The following is a 22,762-nucleotide window of genomic DNA, read 5'->3' as shown; positions in this document are numbered from 1 at the left end:
CTGTCTGTCGCAAAGCAAGGCGCCACAGGAAGGAAGGGTGCATGCCAGTTCATTCTTCAGGTAGACAAAAAGTACTCAGGAAGGCAGGGGCAGGACACGATGTCACAGGCAGGGCAGACGTGACCCTGTGCTGAACTGAGGAGGGAACGTAGACAGTGCGCGACTCTCTTGTGTGTGTGTGTGTGTGTGTGTGTGTGTGTGACTGCCACAGCTCTGCGTGCAGAATCAGGGCAGAATTGCGCAGGCCTGCAAGCCTGATAGAGGCAGTGCGAGGGGTGAGGTTGCTGCAGTAACTATACTGGTCCTCTCTCTCTCTCTCTCTCTCTCTCTCTCTCTCTCTCTCTCTCTCTCTCTCACACACACACACACACACACACACACACGTTTAATGGCTTTGGGAAGTGCACACAAACTAGCCATCTTCAATGGTCTACCACAATGGCCAGGATCTAACACTTTGACATGTTGGACTCACAAAGGAGAGGCAAGTCTTGTGGACTACTACTTGATAGCCTGGCCAATGTTGATACTAACACTTTGACATGTTGGAATCACAGAGGGGCAAGTCTTGTGGACTACTTGATAGGCTGGCCAATTTTGATATTAGACATCCAAAACTTAAAGATATCTAAGAGACCAATTGGCATAGCAACAAATCGTGCTATTTTGACTTTTGTTCTCTCTTGTGGACATATAAAACATGGAACACCATGCCTCTCCAAACATCCCGAATACTACTTTGTAGAAGAAATCTCACACATCTACAGTGTCTCTCTCCAAACTACTTTACATGCATTGGACATGAGTAGATCATTAGAGGAATGTACAAGGGACTTAGCAGAGGCCATACACAAACTAGCCATGAATGCATTCCCACATACCTTGCTCCAATGTAGACCCGCACACTCTACTATTCCCCAAAATAGTTGGTTGATGGATGAGTATAGAGATACTTGGGCTCACTTACAAAAAGAAGTGGAACTAGGCACTCAGACACACTGCCAAGCAAGGACGTTCTTCAAATGCCTTGTGCGGAAGAAGTGACACTACTTGGCAAAAGCAAAATCAAAGATATATAAAATATTTTTGGGACAAGATAGCAAGAAAGCATGAAAGACGTTTGGTGAAAGATAGCTACCCATACACATTACATCACTAAATGCTTGGCTTCACTATGGGAGACAACAATATGATCTACCAAGACAGCCACCTATGCAGCCTCCACAAGCTTATAGGCCAACACAGTGGTCCTTCTTGACTTGGAAAATGATCAAGGATGTGTTTTATAGATTACAAAATGGGAGGGCACATGATGAGGATGGGCTAGTGGAAGAACATTTCTCACATGCTTGCGACATACTAGCACCGAAACTAGCACAGATGCTCAATAGAGCATTATGTGAGGGCTTCCTTATGAGCTAGTCAGATAGTACTATAATTCCACTTTTTAAGAGTAGTGATTCTTTGATCCCTAGCAATTATAGGACTATCATGATTGGCCATACTTTGGCAAATATATATGGATCTATACTGGAACATGAACTCAATGAGTGAGCTGAGATTCAAGGCAAGAGAGCGAAAGGATAGGCATGCTTCAAACATGGATATACCACACTAAACCATAACCTCACACTCAGAGCCATTACCGAGGAGGGTGGATCTCGGTACAAGAGGATCTATTGTTGCTTTGTGGATGTCCATAGAGCTTTTGATACAATGCCTCGAGCATGCATTATGTAGAGATTGAAAGATATTGGAGCGCTAGAGGGTATACGATGGGTTATCTATACATTAAGAGCATTGAGAGTACCATAGGAGTGAAACAAGGATGCGGGCTTTCACCCACATTGTTTGGTGCAATTAGGGACATCATAGCTGAGATCATGTGCAAACCTTGAGATCAACTACAATCTATAGTCTCCACTATATTTTCTATACATAGTTTTATCAAATTTGGTTTTTCTTTTTCTGACTACCAATGGGACAACACTAGACACGGTTCTACTCTAGCATAGTCCCATTGTACAATTATTTTGAGCATTGCTTCATAGGCCACTTATTTTCATATTATCTCGATCTTATTGATGAGCTGAAATTAGACATGGATGTACTCCGGATTTTGTCTCATAGGTCACATTGGCCTTATATGTAGATATTTACACACACACACACACACACACACACACATGCATGCATGCATGCATGTATGTATGTATGTATGTATGTATGTACGTCTCTCTCTCTCTCGTGCACGCTTGCTTGCTTGCATAAAGAGTAATTATATTAATTACTAGAAAAGTACAAGAGTCACAAATGAGCTAAAAGGCTAGAGTAATTGAGGAAACTACCATATGCCATTGTTGAGATTTGCAATCACACCTATTGTAGCCTCTTTGGATAACGTAGTCCTCGGCTAAGGACATGCAAGCATCTGAATCCCATAGGCATAGAGAAGAAAGGCTGCACCTACCTAATTCTATTTAACATTGTACTTGCTTGTCATATTTATATGAGATGAATGCAATGTCATTGTCAATTTGTTCTTCAATATAGTGTACTTGCTGCTTGTTCTCTATTCTTGAGTCAAGGCTCTTGGTCTTTGTCATGTGAGTGTCTACATGAATCTAGTCTATGTCTATGAGCCACCATAGTTGCCATGCTCTAGATCCTGTGTTTTCAACATGGTATCAGAGAGCGCAGCTGAGCATGGCTTAGCTTAGTAGTCCTCTCTACTCTTTCAGGCCTTCTCTCACTCCTCTCAGCTTGGCTCAGCTCAAGTCCAACTTATTTGAGTGTATAAACTTGATCTCAAACTTCTTGACCATGAGTTTGCCATAGCCAAAGTAGGACCTACCTCACTTGGACTGGTTAGATCTCTCCATCTAGGCTGAGTTAGTTATCGAATCCTTCTAGAGAGTTGTCCCTTTGCCCAGGGCGCTTCTTCCTGGCACTTCAAGTGTCAACATTGAGCCTTCCTCATCCCGGCCTTGTCAAATTTCCAACTCCTTGTTTCATTCTATGCCCGTCTGCGTCCGTACATTGGCGTGCTTCCTGCGCTGTGCAATTCAACATATCACCACGGGGCTTTGGTAGCCTATCTACTAAGCTTCATTTCCATAAAAAAAGCTTGGAAAATGATCAAGTCTATAGCCCACACAGAAGGAAAACCAGGCCTGCCAACAAACCCTAATTGTGAACTCCATAGCTATTCCACTTCAAGCTTTTCTCTCACTTCATTTTTCTCTCTCCTACCACTTAAATCAACCTCCTACCACTCTGATTTGAGATCCTACTTAGTTGCGAGCAATCACTTTGGCATCAAATCAGCAAGGAGAGGAGATCTTGGTAGATTTGAAAGCATTTCAAGAAGATTTAAGCATAGTGTCTCTTGACACTCATCCATCTAGCTCCATAAGTATCTCTTGATACTAGTCACTTGGTGCTTTTTGGGTACTTGTGCTTGTTAGCACACTCAAGATCATTTCTTCTACTATTGAAATCTAAGAATTTTGGAGCTGATTTGCTGCGGTTCCTGCAACTCCAACATGGGCAAGGACTCTCCGACAGTTCGCTTTAAGGGGGTCGGGTTTCACACCTAGTAGACCTGCATCAAGCTTATCCTAATGAAAAAGGGTCTTTGGGCCATCACAAGGAGCAAAGAAAAGAAGCCTCGTGAGGCGGATCTTGTAGTCACTTGGCAAAAGTTTGATGATAAGGCTGAGGCCATTATCAAATTGGAGCTAGACGACAGCTACATCCTCCATGTGGATAACCGTGTAACCTCACATGATACATGGAAGAGACTAGACATCTTGTTTGATGCACAATCTAAGTCATCAAAGTATGGTCTCTTGATTGAATTTTTCAGGCTTGACATGAAGTCTAACACACCACTTGCCACACATCTAAATTACATGGAAGGACTTCTAACCTAGCTTGCAGGAATCAACACTAAAATGGAAGAAGATGTTTGTATAGGTGTTCTGCTTGAAAGTTTTCCTCTTGAATATAATAATGTATCAACAACTCTAATCAATATGCCAAACCCTAAGCTTGTTGATATTCAGGTATCACTGTTAGAGGAGGAAAAGAAGCTGAAAACTAAAGAAGAACCAAGCATCTCTAGAGATGAATAAGTGTTATATTCTAGCAACAGATACAAATGCAAGAAGGACCACCTTTTCTGTGATTTTTGCAAGAGGACTGGACATGCTAAGAAGTTCTGCTACGCTAGAAAGAGGTTCCAGAAGGCCTGTGTTACTGCAGTGAAAGAAGAAGAAGACCATGGAGCAAAGGAAGAAGAAGAAGAAGAAGAAGACCACTAGGAGAAGGATAGCCTCATCAGTCCTTCGATGCATACTCTGATAGATTGTTTTAGCCTTGTAATGTCTAAAGCCCAAATGCCTTTATCATAATCTTGTAAACTCCTCATGTAGCCTTGTACTACAGCCTATGTACACTTTGTGGGGCCCCTGTTACAGCTTCTGGATGTCCACCAAGTTTGTAGTACCCACACTTAGCCTTTTCTGTGACAGCTTATGGTGTTTTGCCATGTTTATGGTGTGCCCATACTTTGCAGGTGTTACTTTTACTAAAGCCTCTACACACTTTGTACTTTTGGTTGTGATTAAGGAGGGGTATTGAGATTTGTAATCACACCTATTGTGGCCTCTTTGGATAAGGCAGTACTGTGCTAAGGACATGCAAGCATCTGAATCCCATAGGCATAGAGAAGAAAGGCTACACCTACCCAGTTCTATTTAACATTGTCCTTGTTTGTCATTTTCATATGAGATGAATGCAATGTCATTGTGAGTTTGTTCTTTAGTATAGTGTACCTGTTGCTTGTTCTTTGTTCTTGAGTTAAGTCTCTTGGTATCTATCATGTCAGTGTCTATATGAATCTAGTTTATGTCTATGAGCCACCATAGCTGCCATGCTCTAGATCCCATGTTTTCAACAGCCATGAGACCATATCCTCCCTGGGAAGAAGCCTTGCATGTTGCACCATATGAAGCTGCTAGTGAAGGCCTTTGAATCAAGCAATATGATTTTGGGATATGTTGGACATGGTCTGAGAAGAATCCACACTCATACCAAAACAAGCAAGAGCCATTATGAAAACAAACAAGAGGGGAGAGAGGGGAAGCACCCAAGAGGGCACACACCCAAACACAATGGAGACTTGAGAACACAAAGTGATAGGGCTGAAATATTTTTTTTGTTTTTTCTTCTTTTTCCACTCAAAGAAACCAAGTCTACAACATGATAAAATACTAATATGAAAGTACTGCAGTCTGCAATGTATGTATATGTGGTCACTAAGTGTGAACCCGCTAGGAAAGAAGAGGTGGCGCAATGAATATGCCATAACCAAGGATAGACTAGGTGGGTGTAGTTTAGCTGTAAAGTCACTAGCATATCCTCATATCGGTCACCTAACATGCCAGTGAATAATATCGTGCCACATCACAAAGGCAAGTAGTGGATGCCAGCAAATGTAGAGATCGTTCCCCTCGAGGTTAGTATCAGCTTGTAAACTCCAAGCATAGTCTTGAAGTGTTGAAGCTTCTCAGCTCCCAAGGCCTTGGTGAAAATGTTAGCAGCTTGATCCTCTATGTTGACATAAACCAAGTCAATATTACCTTCTAAAACCCACTCCTGAATGAAATGGTAATAGACCTCTATGTTTTGTTTTGCGCATGATACATTGGGTTTGTCATAAGGACGTGTATTTTTTAAACCTCACTTAACATGTGGATTAATTTTTAATCACATGGTTAAGTAAATGTTGCACATGTGAGGTGTAATTGGGGTTAGAGTAAATTTACGAGCTTAGGATTTGACAAAATCACGGGATGTCAAAGGCAAATGTTACTATAAGTTATGTTGCATAGGTACCTAGAGATATCTGGTGTCAATTGTTGGCCTAGGTCATTCCTTTTGCCATAAGTGTCAGTTGTTGGTGACATTAGAGAAGTGGCGTTTAATGGTACCTAATGTCAATCTGATGGTCAACGGCCTTCTTCACCTCCTACTGGGAAGTGGTGAAGGACCCCCCACTAAGGGCCTTCCAGGAGATTTTCACTTCAGGACAGATGCCAAGGAATCTCTCAGCAAGCATCATTAGTCTTCACCCCAAAGGGGGAGACCGGTTGGACCTCTCCCAGTGGAGACCGATCACCTTATTGACAATGGCCTATAAGGCAGTGGCAAAGATGATTGGTAGGAGACTACACCCTATGCTTCCAGATATCATCCATGATACACAGACAGGCTTTGTCCAGGATAGAAGCATCCTAGACAATGTATTTACCTTCTTTGAGGCGATAGAGTAGGCTCATCACAATGGACAGAGACTGGCCATACTACTCTTGGATTTTGAGAAAGCTTATGACAAGGTGGACTGGGATTTCCTAGAGGGCACCATGGTGAGGTTGGGATTTCCCCAGGCTTGGATTCGTAGGGTCTCTGCCCTATACAAATCGGCCACCAACAGGGTTCTCATAGTGGAAGGTGAGGGGAGAAGTTTTGGCCGAAGAGATCCATTCGACAGGGCTACCCCTTGGCCCCATACCTGTTTCTACTCTTTGTAGAGGCGATGTCTCACTTCCTCAGGTCACGTGTGACTGGATTACGCGGCCTCCGACTTCCTGTGAGAGAGAAGACTGAGTTGCTAGACTCAGAGTATGCAGATGATACAACCCTCTACATAGAGGACGATGAGTTGATGCTGGAGAGAGTGAGGCTGGCTTTTGACGTGTTCTGCTCTGCAGCAGGAGCGAAAATCAACTAGCGAAAGTCGGTTGGTTTCCTCATAGACTCGGACTCCAGCGCAAAGTGGGGCATCCACCTTGGATTTAGATGGGTGAGCAAAGGGCAGACTGTCCAGTACCTAGGGTTCTAGGTGGGACTCGACATCACTCCTGCCCAACAATTTCTTCCTGTCCTTGATTCTATTCGGAGGAAACTGACCTACTGGAGCACGGTTCGCCTCTCACTAGCCGGACAAGCCCTGGTGGTTAACCAGGTCCTCCTAGCGACGGCCTAGTACATCACCTCGTGTTGGTGCTTTTCCTCATCGTGCATAGTGCAGCTTCGCCGCCTAGTGCGGAATTTCCTTTGGTGAGGGTCTGATGGTTCCAGGGATTCCAGGGCTAAGGTGGCGTGGGTGACCATCATACGACATAGGTCAAAGGGAGAGCTTGGGATCATAGACCCAGAATATCAGAGTATGGCCCTCTTGAGCAAGTTAGTTGTCCGCGCTCACCGGGCAGACTTGGAAGGTCTTATTACAAGAGAGCCTTCAGGACTATAGACCAAGGCTTGGTGGGAGAGTGGAAGATGGATTTTCATGTCTACCCAAATCACCCCTCCGAGATCACCTTTCCTTCGCAGCTTACTCCGTGTGTGGTAGGGCCTCCGAAGGCCCCTAATCCAGAGCCCCCCAAGCTGCCAGGAGGAAATAGACCGTCAGCCGGTGATCTGAAATCCCTAGGTCGAAGATCGGGAAGGGGCACAGATAGGTGAACGCCCCCACATTCAATGGGCTAGGTGGGAGGCCGGTCCGGCTTGTACCATCAAGACATGACGGGAGGTGTACAGGATGGTGGACAAGGAGGTGTTACAATGATTATCAGGTTGCCAAAGAGGAGTGGAGTTGAGGAGAAGGGAGATAGACGCAGCAATACCTCCGAAGTGGCTTGCTCCCCCAATACGATAGCCGATAGAGCCCACGGAGGTATGGGCAGCTAGGTTTTCACCAACAGGCATCCCCCTTCAGGTGGCAAGTAGAGTGGGTGGTGCCCCGCAGGGGACTTTCTTCGTCATTCAGGAGGGGGGACGTCTGGCCCTTGACAGAGGGCAGCAAGATGAGGGGATTGCCGCCCTTTCATGGAGGAGGATTCGGGTGGTGGGCCTTCAGGGGAAGACATGGCGACTGGACTCCTATGTTTTTTGAAAGGAGCTCTGGGAGTGGTGCCTTTGGATCTGGGAGGGCAGGCCACTTAATGAGCTGGAGTGGGATCCAGGAGAGTGGCTATGGCCAGCCTCTGCGGTCGCCAAGAAGCCACCCAAGTTCCTAGAGTACACTGCCAAGATTGGCAAACATGTACTGATGCAGGAGGATATGGATTGGGCACCGTCACGTAGCAGGCACTGGGCGGAGCACAGCATCACAGAGCCCTTCCGACGGACCTTCTAGCACCACCTATGGGATAGCTAGAGGTCGAGGAGGCTGTCGTACTTCTTAGAGCTGGTGGCACATGGAGGCTTAGCGGTGGGAAGTTGGCTTGCCCAAATGCAGGAGGAAGATTGTAAGCACTGCACACAACAGCCTCTGGAAACCCCAAAGCACTGCCTTTGGTCATGTGGGGAGGCACAGCTCGTGTGGAGAGGAGCATACTGCATCCTTCGCCGTAGAGCACCCAGCCTTGGATGTATCTCATGGGGAGCTTTCTATTAGCAGACAATCAGCCAAGGCTGTCACCTTTTGTATGAGGCCAAGATGCAGGACACGATATTCATTATCTAGGTAGGGTCATGTGCAGTGGTCGGTTTGAAGGCTCTACCCATCCGCCAGGTACTGGAGCTCACAATAGACCGCTTGGAGGTATGGGAGATCATAGAAAGTCTTATTGGATGACATATCTAGAAGGCGCAGTGTTAGGAGGCTTTCGGTGGAGAGAGACTTTCAGCACATGCGACCTTAGCAAAGCTCTGGACCTCCATCATCCACTCCCTCTGCGGCCGATGGGACCAGCTATTGCAAGGCGAGTCTATGGCTCATCAGGAGCTCTAAGGTCACTTCATGCGCACTTGGGGCGGCTAGGGTCTATTCTTCATGATACAAGCAGGCAGCCCCAATTGGCAATATACCCCCCCTCCCCCCCCCCCATGGCTTCTTGCCCCCATCCCCCCTAGACTGCCTTGAGAGGCTTGTATACATGATGTATTGGTGACTTTGCATCAGCTCCAGCTAGTCTGTTGAGCATGGGCACTCTGTTGTAATTAGTTTTTTTCAGTAATATAATCAGCAACATTTTACTTGCAAAAAAAAATCTATCCAAATGGCACATCCTTTTTCTCCAAGGCATGCAATGGAGAGGCAATTCCAGCAAACCTATGTACATACTTCTTGCAGAAAGAACATAAATCCAAGAGGCTCTAGATCTTATGCACATTTCTCAAAGGTGGCCATGATCATATTGCCTCAACCTTTGTAGGGTCCATGCAAATACCATCAGCCGATAATACAATGTCCCAAAAACTGGATTTCATGCAAAAAGAAATCACTTTTCTTGCCATTGATAACCAGCCTATGCTCATGGAATACAATTGAACACAATGTCCAAGTGTCTTCTATGATCTATCTCATTCTTTGAATAGACAATCATGTCATCAAAGAAAGTGTCCACAAATTCTCTGTGTGGCTTGAAGATGCAATCTATCATCCGATTAAAGGTGGCGGGAGCATTCACAAGCCTAAAAGGCATGACAAGGAACTCATATAGCCCAAAAGATGTTTTGAAAACTGTCTTTGGCACATCCTTCGGTCTAATGCATATCTGATGATATCCACTTTTCAAATCTATATGGCTGAATATGGCTACCCCTTGCAATCTATCCATAACATCATTGATCCAAGAAATCAAAAAGTGATTCTTTATCGTAATCTTGTTCAAAGCACGATAATCATGCATATATGCCATGAACCATCCCTTTTCTTCACCAAAAGCACTGGAGAACAAAAAGAAGATGATCTGGGCTGAATCAGCCCTTTTTCTAATAGCTCATTTCCCTGACTCATAATCTTCTCTTGTTGGGCCGCACTGACTCTGTAGGGTGGCTTACTAGATGGACTACTTTTAGGGATGAGATCTATGTCATGATCTTTTGGCCTTTCAGGCAATAACTGCCATGGAAGTGACTAAGAGCACAATCAGCATACCTTTTTAGAAACTACATGCAATCCTTCTCTAACTTAGACATGTTCCCAACATTCTCACTATCATCTTTATCCTTAGTAAAAACCAAGTATACTAAAAGATGATTTTTCATTACTTTGAGAATGGCGGCTACAGATACAACAGGGACATATTCACCTTTCAATTTTACATCAAGTGTGAGTGGCTTACCCTTATGCTGAATAGTGATCTCTTTTGCACGAGATTCAATCACTACATGCCTTTAGTGACACCACAACATCCCAAGCAAAATGCATCACAACCTTCAAGTGGAGAATTAAACTCTTCGTTGTCCACATCCCTATATATGCAACCAAAGCTTTCCAATGAGTGGTGTGACAGGCTCTGCATGGCCTTTACATGCCATTCCAACTTCTCCCACGGGTCTCATCTCATCCTTTTTGATACCTAGAAGGGTTGCCATGTCAACATGGATGAATTTGGCTTGTGTACCATTATCAATGAAAATCAATGCATGTTGATCTCTAATTTTGCCCCATTGTCTACATAACTTTGTAGCATATCATTGGGTTGAACACCAACAACATCAGGCACCAATCCCATTGATGTTTTGGGGATTTTTTCTTTAGGATCTCCCTGATTTTTTGATTTTCCAGTTTGCTGCCTATTGAGACAGTCCCTTCCAATGGGACCCTCTTGTTCACAAATAAAGCATTTATTTGCAGCCATCAATTCCCTATAGTGTACCAATGTTTTTGAGCCCTTCCTTTGCTGTTTTGGCCTCTTTTTAGGCTGATTTTCAGATATGCCCCGTTTCTCAACCTTAAACAACTTTTTATTCAGCTTCTCCCCACTCTCTAAAAAGACGGAATCCTTCCCACAGAGCAAAGTATCTACTGTAGTAGTAGTCTCTATGAGCTGAGACATGCTAGACATGGTGGATTTAATGCAAAAATCCTTGATTCCTTTGGGTAACTCACAAACATATTTTTCCACTTGCTCATGGAGTACAGGGCAATGAGAAGTAATAGGCAGCAATGCATCCCAAAGCTTTTTATTATATTGCTCCAAATTCTTACATTCCTTAGCATTCAACTTATTCTAAGTTGTCATGATGTCCACCTCAAAGGTACTTGTCAACCAACTCGATGCAAGCATTTGCTTGAATTGTACCCACATTGACAGTGCTCTACCTTGCATCAAAAGAGTCGACCACCACTGTAATGCATTCCCCTTCAAAAAAATGGCTTTCTTTTAAATCTTTGAGGACTCGGTGAAGTTTCCCTTGAATAGGTTACATCAAGTTGCTAAATGAAAGTCAAAGCTTTCAACCTATCTTGTGTACCAATGAAGGACTCAAACTTCATTGCTTTTCCACCCTCCACCCTCATCATAGTCTTTTGTTGCCCCTTTAGGTGTTGAGTTATCATACACTAGCTACTCCAAAAAGGGTACTTTCGTTGAATTTACATCAAAACCAACACCAAACAGAGCATTTGCATGATCGGCGCTTATTTCTTGAGCCCCTTAAGCATTCAGGGGTGTAGATGCATGACCAAACATCATAGTGACAGGAAACGGCCGGAACGGCCCCCCGGCACGTGGAATCGCCGTCCCCGTGTATCCATCGCGGACCGCGTTTCCAAATGATGGAACATTCCCTGTCTCGTTTCAGACAGGGAACGTTCCTTGCTGCGTTCCCTGTCTGAAACGGGACAGGAAACGCCGTGTGGCAAAATTTACCTACGGGCCGCCCGCATTCTGTTTCCGCCTGCGCCCAGTTCTCCTACGTCCTACTCCTGCCTGCTTCCGCCTGAGCCCAGTCCTAGCCTACGTCCTGCTCCCGCCGACATCTTGCCCCCAAGCCCCAGGGCCCAGCCACCTTTCTCTTCCTTCTTCTTCTTTCTTCTCTTCCTTCTCTTCCCTCTCTTCCTTCTTCTTCTTTCTCCTCCCACCTCCAACCTCTTCCTTCTCTTCCTTCTTCTTTCTCTTCTTTCTCTTTCTTCTCTTCCTTCTCTTTTTCCTTCTACCTTCTCTTCACTTCTCCCTTCTCTTCTTACTTCTTCCATGAACCTTCTTCTTCTTCTCCCTTCTCTCTTTCCCTTCTCTCTCGACTCTTGAGTGAGTCTTGACTCTTGAGCCTTCTCCCTTCTCTCACTTTCCCTTCTCTCTCGACTCTTGAGTGAGTCTTGACTCTTGAGCCTTCTCCCTTCTCTCGAGCCTTCAATAATCAATTTTCAGCCTTCAATTTTTCCTTCTCTCGACTCTTGAACCTAAGACCTTCAATTTTCAGCCTGAAATCATAAATGGCTTCATCTTCCCGCTCCGCTCATTGGGTTGGTGGTCGAGGAAGAAGGTCTGATGATTGGTCATGGTGGGAAGAAGTAAATGCTGACCGCCCTTTGAGTGGTGGAGGATCTTGACCATGGACTTGCAAGCTTTGCCCATACAAGCGAACTAGTGGAGTAAACAAGGTAATCCATTGAGCCGAGCATTTGTATTTGAAATTTTTATTGATTTTAATTTTTCAAAGTTACTTAAATATTAAAATATGGACTACCAATTGCCACTTGTTCCATTTTAATATTTATGCATAATCAAATCCGAGCTCATCTCCTATATGAGCCAAATTCAGAGGTGCAGTTTTGTCCAAATGTGACCTTAGAGAAGCAAAGGGAGCTTCGTGACCGTGTAGCAGGTCAACAAGCTTATCTTGCATCTAGACCATGACGTGTTGCAGTTGACCCTGCAACTTTTGTGACACCATCCCCATCAGATGTATCTAGAGCAGGGTCAGTATCAAGAAGTACTACCTCCACACCTACTGCAGGCATTGCATCGGCCATGGCATCAACAACGCCACATGTTGCACGTAGACAAAGCACACTTGATGCTAGTTGGGGTCCCAAGAAGAAGGAAGAGGTGGATACATCAGTGGCACGCTTTTTTTATCATGACCACATTCAATTTCGTGTAGCCAGGTCAGAGTATTTTAAATTGATGTGCAAGAAGATTGGTGAGTATGGCCCTTCGTATATACCTCCATCATCAGAGACCTTACGCACCACTTTGCTCGACAAGGAAAAGCGTCTTGTTGAGCAAGCAGCAGTGACTAGAAAGAGCATGTGGGCTAAAAATGGAGTTTCCTTGATTGCTGATGGTTGGAGTGATACACGCAAGCGATCCATTCATGGTATGGTTGCTTATTCTCGTGGGGAAATGTATTTTATATCTTCACTGTTGGATATTTGACTCACGCCTCACTTACGCCTACGCTCATATGGGAGTGTCGGTGATCAGTAGGACAGTAGGGCACTTTTTACTCTCGGTAGGAGAGGTTTTTTCTCCCAGACTTATAGTCTTATTGTCGTATGTGCATTTGTGCTTATGTTACACACTTATGGGCACTTAGTGTGTGTCGGGTGTGAACACCCCCTACAACCCTAAGGTTTAAGGGTTGTACTTTGTACTTTCTGATTACACTCTTTTAGTCTACTCTCTTGGGTGGCGTGCTTCACTCTGTCTCTCACTCTCACACTGTCTACTAAATCTCAGCTGCACCTTGATCCTTCCATCTCACATTCGGACCGAGGGGGGAAATACATGTCCTCTATGCTGAATTCATTTTTGCAACAGAAGGACATAGTCCATCAGTATACTACAGCCTATACTCTACAGCAGAATGGGGTAGCAGAGAGGAAGAATCGGTCACTCATGGAGATGGCGAGATGTATGCTGAAGGCAAAAAGCTTGCCTCATAGTTTTTGGATGGAAGCAATCATGTGTGCTTGCCATATTTTGAACAGATGCCCTACCAAATCCTTGAAGGCCATCACACCTTTTGAGGCTTGGAACAGCCGTAAACTTTCTGTTGGTCACTTTCGTACCTTTGGGTGTCTTGCCTATGCCCATATTCCACAGGTACTTAGAAAAAAGTTGGATAACAAGGCTGTTAAGTGCATTTTTATGGGATATGGCAATGAAAGCAAAGGCTATAGACTCTATGATCCCGTTACAAAGAAGGTTTTTGTCAGCAGGAATGTTGTTTTTGATGAAAAATCAGAATTATCCTTGGCTGGTTTGGACACATATCAGGCTGCCCGTGATGTTTTTGAAGGGTTGCTGCCCATTACTTTTGGTGATTCAGCTGGAGCTTCAGAAAATGAACCCAATGTTCAGCCAGCTGCTCCTATGGAAAGTGCAGAAATTCAGCCATTGGCTGATCAGAATATTCAGCATCATGCTGAAACTGAAATTCAGCAAGAGCTTGCACACAGTCAGGATGCTAGACAGTTACCTAGATGGTATTTGCAGACTATGCAAGATAGTCCTTTGGATGCACCCATGGCTGGTCGTACTAGAAGGCAAACTCATTTGCATGATTCAGCACATACCATGGAGTTTATTATGGCAGCAAGTACTTTTGATAATGAAGAGCCTGAATGTTATGAGGATGCACAACACAGTGTGCATTGGATGGCAGCTATGCAAGCTGAATTAGATTCTATTACTAAGAATCAAACTTGGGATTTGGTGTCCTTGCCATTTGGGAAGAAAGCCATTGGAACGAAATGGGTCTACAAACTGAAAAGGAAAGCAGATGGATCCATTGATAAATACAAGGCACGGCTTGTAGCTAAAGGTTACGCACAGAAAAAGGGCATTGATTATGAGGAGACATTTGCTCCTACTTCCTGTATGACGACCATCAGGTCTATGATTGCTTTGGCTGCACATTATGGTTGGACAATGCATCAGCTAGATATCAAGACTGCATTTTTACATGGAGAACTTCAAGAGGAAGTTTATGTACAGCAGCCCATTGGTTTTGCAGTTGAAGGCTTAGAAGATTTGGTATGCAAGCTCAAAAAGGCACTATATGGTTTGAAACAAGCTCCTAGAGCTTGGTATGCAAAAATAGATGCTTTCTTGCTTGGTCAGGGGTTTCTAAACAGCTCATCTGAGTCTACCCTTTACGTATGTAAAGAAGGGGGATCTATGCTGATTATATGTCTTTATGTTGATGACCTTTTGCTCACTGGAACACATGTTGATCAGATTTCAGCATTCAAACAAAAGTTGCAGCAAACTTTTGACATGTCTGACTTGGGAGTTTTGCATTACTACTTGGGCATCCAGTTCATACATGATGCTTGAGGTATTGGGCTATCACAGTCAAGGTATATTGGGCAGCTTCTTGAGAAGTTTGGCTTACAGGATTGCAAGCCAGTTTGTACTCCCATGGAACCTGGACTGAAACTGTCATTACATGATGACAGTGATTTGTTTGATATACATACATATGCTCCTGCAGTTGGATGTCTTATCTATCTATGCAACACTAGGCCGGACATACAGTCTGCAGTTTCATCTTTGAGCAGGTATATGCATCAGCCACGTATTGTGACTAAGGAAGACTCGGCACTTCAAAAGTTCATCAATCTTTGCAAGTTTGTTGTGGCACTAGATTCAATGCCTTCATATCACAATTACTCCTCTTATACAAATATCGTGTGGCTAGTAAGGAGTTTGCCTTCTCAATGCCTTCATATCACAATTACTCCTCTTATACAAATATCGTGTGGCTAGTAAGGAGTTTGCCTTCTCTATATTTGAATATTTATACAAGTTGCAATGCCAAGAGTTATTGTCGAATCCTTATTATGCCTTAATGGTAGATGAAACAATTGATAGGGGATTAGAAAAGCATTTAATCATTTGAGCATCATTTACATGTCATTCTTATCCTCTGAGGGTAGAGGCATATCAAAGTAGAATTTACACGACTAATCTTAGTCACTAATGGGATTGCCAAGGGGGGACCACTGCAGTTACATGCTTATAGTGATTCTGATTGGACTGGTGATTATGATATGCGTCACTCCACTAGTGGCAATTGTTTCTTTCTTGGCTCTTCTTGCATTTCTTGGCTTAGCAAGAAACAATCCATTGTTGCCACATCGTCATGTGAAGCTGAATACAAGGCAGCTTTCACTACCACAGTTGAATGCATATGGCTTAGATGCTTGCTAGCTGATTTGGATGTATCTGTTACGGAGCCTACTCCTTTGTTCACTAACAGTCAGAGTGCCATTGGAGTGGCACGAAACCCAGTGTTTCATGCTCGCACGAAACACATTGAGATCCATTATCACTTTGTCAGAGAGAGGCTACATGCAGGTGGTATCAGCCTTGTCTATTGTCCTACCACCAGTAATGTGGCAGACATCTTCACCAAAGCTCTTCCTCATGACAAATTTGAAGCATTTCGCGATGCTTTAAATTTGATATCCTTTGATGGCGGATGATCCTTGTACTCTTGATCACTCTTCACTCCAGGGGGGTTTGTTGGGTATTTGACTTACGCCTCACTTACGCCTACGCTCATATGGGAGTATCGGTGATCAGTAGGACACTGGGGCACTTTTTACTCTCGGTAGGAGAGGTTTTTTCCCCCAGACTTATAGTCTTATTGTCATATGTGCTTATGTTACACACTTATGGGCACTTAGTGTGTGTCGGGTGTGAACACCCCCTACAACCCTAAGGTTTAAGGGTTGTACTTTGTACTTTCTGATTACACTCTCTTAGTCTATTCTCTTAGATGTCGTGCTTCACTCTGTCTCTCACTCTCACACTGTCTATTGAATCTCAGCTGCACCTCGATCCTTCCATCTCACATTCACATGATGCATTGGGGATAGGAAAGTCAGCAGATGTACTTGCAGCAAAGTGGGTTACAGGTGTTGAGCTTATTGGCCCAGAGCATGTTGTGGGATTTGTTGCAGATGGAGAGCCTGCAAATAGGGCAGCAGGTGCTATTATTCAGGGATATTATCTGCATATCACAGTTTCATATTGTATGGCTCATTGCTTGAACAACCTACTAAAGGATATTAGTAACCTGTCATGGATTGCACCTGTCATAGAGCAACGAGCTCAAATGGTTAGCTTTGTTTTGAATCACCAGTTTCTTCGCCATCACTTCTCTTTGTGGTCGAAGAAGACACTTTTAAAATACTCTGATACCAGATTTGCCTTTAACTTCTTGATGCTAGGCAGGTTAAGAGAATGCAGTGGTGCCTTGAGGCAGTTATTTCTTAGTGATGAGTTTACCTCATCAACATTGGCAGATACTCCTACAGGTATCTTATGCTTGGAGAAAGCAAATAACTCCACTTTTTGGGATGATGTAAAGCGGATAGATGCTATGGTATCACCCATTGTACATTTATTGAGGGTTATGGATGCTATGCAACCTTGCATTGGCAAGGTATATGAGGCTATGGATAGGCTGAATGAAAAGTTGCAGGAGTTGGCACCAAATGATGAGACGTATGAGGAAATACACCATTTAGTTGTGACGAGGTGGAACTCCTATAGCTCACCCATGCATGCAGCTGCATTTGTTGTGGATCCTGAGTTCCAGGGCAAGGGCCAGGAGAATGACAGTGAGGTTATGGATGCATGGAGACTTATATTGTCTCGTCTAGTGCCTGATCATGGCACTAGACGAAAGATCAGAGATCATCTTTCATATTATAGGACCTTTCGGGGTTCTTTTGGTTGTGGGGATGCACAGGAGGATCGCTGTAAGATTGGGGCAGCTTTGTGGTGGGAGGACTATGGTTCGGATGGTCGTGAGTTGCAGCAACTAGCGATCCGTATTTTGAGTCAATCAGTTAGCTCCTCTTGTTTGGAGCAATTGTGGAGTACCTACGCTCACATTGCTTCAAAGAAGAGGAACCGTCTTGGTGTGGAGAGGGCAAACGATTTAGTATTCGTTAGTGCTAATTTGAGGATGTTATGTAACAGTGTGACAACAAAGCCTGATCCATTCACAGAGTGGGAGATGCAGCAAGAAGAGAAGACACGTGCTGATGTTGAGGGAGATGCAGCAATTCATGGTACACATGATGATGAGGCTGGCACTTCAGGAGTGGCTAGAGCAACCTCAAATCATGATCTTTGATTTAGCTTACTTATCACGAGTCTCATGATACATGACACATTTACATTATATGTGATATTATGATTATTGATGACACTATGACACTTGGGTTGTTGACAGTTGTGCCATGCCGATATTATATTTGTACTTGAGTCTTGCAGTCTTGCAGTTGCCCTTTTGGCTATTTTGGCATGCTGCATTTTGCTTTAGTCTAGAGATTAGACTTTATATTTGTAGTCTTTTTTGGGGCAATGAGCATGTTCTTTCAAAGATTAGACTTCAATTTCATATTTGTAATCTTTTAAGTTTTTTAGCAATGGTACCATAGGCATGTTCTTTTAGCTTAGACTTTTAAGTTTAGTTCATTGTTCATTGTTTTATCATTTATGATTTTTGGCATATGTATTATGGATTTTATTATTTATAATTGAATAGCTTACCTCTTGAGCCTTGTAAGTTGCAATTCAATTTCTAATGAGTGGTTTTAGAATAATGCATGATATCTTAAAGTTAAAACTTAAAATGATTTGTCCTTGTGGATTATATACCTTGGTTTTAAGTTTTAACACTCCAGAGTCCACATGGATTATGAATGAAATATTATTTTTTTTTCATGAATTTTGATTTTTTAAATGCTGTTCCCGTTCCCACGTCCCCGTTCCCTAGGTTTGGCGTTCCCGTCCCCGTCCCCGTCCCTGTTCCCGTTCTTCATTTCATGTTTCTATGCCAAACATGCTACTTTGTGCCCCAAGCATCAAGCCAATACTGCCATACATAGGGTTTTGCATATTTTCAGCCATACTTGAATACACTGGGCCTTGCACACCATGCATTGGTTGCTGCATACCATAGGGATTTGTGCCATACATTCCCATATGTGTTCCTTGTCCAATCATAGCATGAAAAATCATGCTAGCCCCAAAGTATCCTGGCTGCCCCATCATAGCATACATACTCAACTATCCAAAATCATTGGATTTGCTCTTCCATGATGGCCTTGCATTTGCATTCCTTGCCTCATAGGTACAGACTCTTTTGCTTCCATAACATCTTTGGGAGCTTCAAATGAAGACTTTGGCATTTCATTCAATGCATTGTGCTGTCTGAAAGGTATAGAAGATGACTTTTTCTTCTTGCCCTTGGTGTTCTTCTTCGAAGCATTCAAAAATCGGATGAATTGAGGATCATTGTTGGGTATAAAGTCCCTTCGTATATAAAGTCCCATTAATCTTGGTGTTTATAAACGTACGGGTATGAACACACCGTTATTTGTACCCTCACATATAAATACATTTTTATTCTTTGTGTATCGTAACACTTACTGGTATACTCATCTTGGGATTCTCTCACTGTCACTCTCAGCTTTGCTCCTGCTCCATTCCTGTTTCGCACTCCATTGCACTCTGTCACAACAAACTAGTATCAAAGCTACGGTAACAATGTTCGCACTTCCCAAGATGTGCAAGTCAATTCTATGCATGAGAAAAAGCTCGTCTTTTGCTCAATAGTCGACAGTCAGAATAACAGTCGACACTGTGAACAGTTGGCGATAGGCAATCAGCAGTTAATAGGTGTGAGGTGACAGGATGGGCAGTTGCACAACAGGTTAGGTGATACCGGACAGGCGCAACGAGTTGGCACAGTACGTGACAAGGTGACGGTCTATGACTAGGCGGCGACCAGACGTGGTAGCACACGTGCAGGTCTAGCAAGCCACCACGTGCGGAGGTCCACAACGGGCGACCGGCACAAGTGACAAGGCCTGGTCAACTCCTTGACAAGCCTAATTTTCTTCTCCTTCCTTACCAAGTGGTCGTGTGGACAAGCACAATGTACCATCTTGGCCCAAAAAATTTGGGCTTTTTCTCGAATTTGGAAACCATGATACATAACAGGACAATCTAACCCACAAATTGCAAAAATTGTGCACATTAGCTCTAAAAACTTTGGGGCTTTTGCGGAAATTTTATCCCCCACTTATGAGATTTTGGAGAAATTGCAGAGATTTTTTGGTTTTTTTGTGTATCAGAAGTTGACTTGGTCACATATGTATGCAGTACACATGTTGGGCAGCTCCCATTGACTTGATATATTGCTGAATATTCATGTTGCAGTAGTCTTAGTGATCACTTGCAGATCTAGGATTGTTGCAAATGTATTATTGGTGATATTGCTGAAGTGGGAGTCACCTGGCAGTGATATATGCATGTAATGTATGCTGAAATTTCAGTTATACTGCTAGAAGTCATCCATTCTACTACTGTACATGTACTTGGACTGAATCTTGCCCTTCTTGTCTGAAAATTGGGGCTGAAATTAGCTGAATATTCAGCTCATTGTTTGCTGTCATAAGTTCCAGCATTGATTTTTGTGTGCATTGCTGAAAATTTGCTACAAATGCTTCTAGCAGCAGTGACATTGAATCCCTTCTTGAAATCAAGAGGTTTGATGGCATTGGCTTTGACTTGTGGAAGGACAGGATGCAAGGTTTTTTTTTTCGTGAAGATAATTTAATTAAGTTGTAAATATTTACATCAGACCATCAGGTCAACATTAAAAATAACCGACATAAAGGAAAGTCTACAATGACTCCAACACCGAAATGTCACATTGAAAGCACAGCTGGTGTGGAGCAAACAATATCTAGCCACGGAGCAGCAATATCGGGAAGAACTAGATCGGCAAACACCATAGCGGTGATTTGCCACAACACTAAATCCCGAATGCAGGCCACATGACCATGAATACGAAATACTGAATCAAAAATGAAGGCATTCCGAGTACGCCAAATATGCCACAAGGCTGTCCATCTAAGGAAGTGGAAAAGGCAGGAATAATCTGAACTCAAAGAGGTCATGGAGGTCATCTTCCCCAAGATCCACGAACAAGCTGATATTCGTTGTCGAGTCAACAAGGACGAGACATGGAAAATAAAACCCCAAATCTATCTTGTAACAGGGCAAGAGACAAAAAGATGAAGCATTGTCTCATCACATGTAGTATAGAATATACATCACCCAAGCAGAGATCTTACGAGCACGCAACACATTTCCAGTAGGAAGAGCCCCAATAACTAGCCTCCACATAAACACTTTTCCCTGATATAGACCCTTAGATTTCCAGAGTTGGATAAATCTTTCATGTCACTTCTTTTTACTTTCCCAAGAATGCCATACTTTATTTGCCTTATCCGTGAGCCGTCTCTTGGCCTCTACCATCTGATGATATATCCGGTTGGCTGACCTTTTCTCGAAATCATCAGGAATCACAAACATCCAATCACGCCAAGGAGACAAAAGCTATAGTGCAAGCAAAGGATAGTAGCTCATAATTTTGCCCTGTATGGCCGTCCAAATAACATGATATCCTCTAGGCACCCGAAAGCGCTGAGACAAATATGCCAAAAGGAGTAAAGACGGCCTTGCCTAGGAATGACACCCTCTTAGATTGTCGGTAGCCCTAGATGAGCCATCCGATTGAACTTATCTCTCTGTACATCTTTATCAGACCAATCCAACAACCTGGAGGAGGCCAGTACCTCACCTAGCAGGGAATTCTCCTCCTTGCGAAAATGCGGGGGCGCCAAACTACAAAACGTAACATCGCCTACCAAGATGTGATCATATGGGAAAGGACAAAAGACTCGGAGACCTTAATAGATATTGTGGATTTTGGCACATGCCACCAAGAAGCATGAATAACCGTGCTACCATGAGAAATGCCAGTCTTTTCTATAAAAAATTTTACTATATCTATCCAAGGATGAGTCTATGGACAAAGTGCCTGCAGAAGAGCTAACCTCAAAGCAATCATATGAAAATTAACATCTAAGAGAGCAGCTCTCCCCATCCTTTTAGGAGTAGTCACGTGCTGCCATGAAATCCACACTTGACCTAGGCGATTTCCTTTTTTCTTCCATAACATGAATCGAATAGATTGAACCAATTCCAATAGTAACTTCTTAGTCCAAGGAAGCAATGGCAAGAAAAACGAAATCATGCTATTCATAATGCATTGAGCAACTTTAAGTCTCACATGGAGAGGCTCCAGTACATAAACCGATCATGAATATGGGATGCCGTCCAATCCAACAAGGCAGAGGAGCTACCTCCACACTGATAGGATAACCCAAGTGTCTGGTTATATTTCCCTTAGGAATCACAATACCATTTCAACCCAAAGCTTGCAAATCATTTTCCGTACAAGAGAGCAGAGTGGATTTTTGAGCATTAATATGAAGTCCCGATGCCATAGCAAAAAGTTTTCACGCAACCGTTGCCCAATCAACATTTGAGCGATCAACCTTAAGAAACATAAAGGAATCATCTGCCAAAGATTGACCCACAAGTTGGACCCCACTGGGAAGAGACAAACCAATGATCTCACCTTGATTGGCCAACTTACCCAACAAAGAAAGCATCGGGTGAGTAACCAAAGCAAACAACAAAGGACTGAGAGGGCAGCCTTGCCGGAGAGAGCAAGATAAGGTAATTTCATGAGTGATTCCTCCATTAAGTGCAAGACACACCACTGCCCTCTAACCAATAGTATCTACAAGAGAAACCATCCATGGCCCAAAACCCATGGTGAACATTAGCTGCCTCAAAAAGACTAGCTTACATGATCAAACGCCTTTTCAATATCAAGTTGAAGCATGACCACCTGCTAGTCTGAAGCTTTTGCAAAGTCAATCCCTAGTTGAACATTCAAAATGTTATGCATTATATTCTGACCCTTAATAACCCCAGTTGAAGCATGACCACCTGCTGGCCTGAAGCTTTTGCAAAGTCAGTTGAACATTCAAAATGTTATGCATTATATTATGACCCTTAATAAAACAGTATTGGTGTGGATAAACCAAATGTGGAAATACTTACTATAATCT

The 22,762-nt window shown here is 43.4% G+C and overlaps 2 protein-coding genes across 5 annotated transcripts in view; both read left to right on the top strand.

The window, feature by feature from the left end:
• Positions 1-22,762, top strand: part of LOC148040538 (3-ketoacyl-CoA thiolase 1, peroxisomal-like) — a 215,272-nt gene that overhangs the window by 178,968 nt on the left and 13,542 nt on the right. The window lies entirely within an intron of this gene.
• Positions 16,940-17,924, top strand: LOC148040539 (uncharacterized). Its single transcript, XM_087666678.1, has one exon. The coding sequence runs from the start codon at positions 16,978-16,980 to the stop codon at positions 17,896-17,898; it is 921 nt and encodes a 306-aa protein (XP_087522804.1). The 5' UTR covers positions 16,940-16,977; the 3' UTR covers positions 17,899-17,924.

Source organism: Lygodium microphyllum, chromosome 2, assembly GCF_053477565.2.
Source record: "Lygodium microphyllum isolate KBCC chromosome 2, Lygodium_microphyllum_v1.1.10, whole genome shotgun sequence".
Classification (NCBI taxonomy): Eukaryota; Viridiplantae; Streptophyta; class Polypodiopsida; order Schizaeales; family Lygodiaceae; genus Lygodium; species Lygodium microphyllum.
This window is presented reverse-complemented; position numbering and strand designations above follow the sequence as displayed.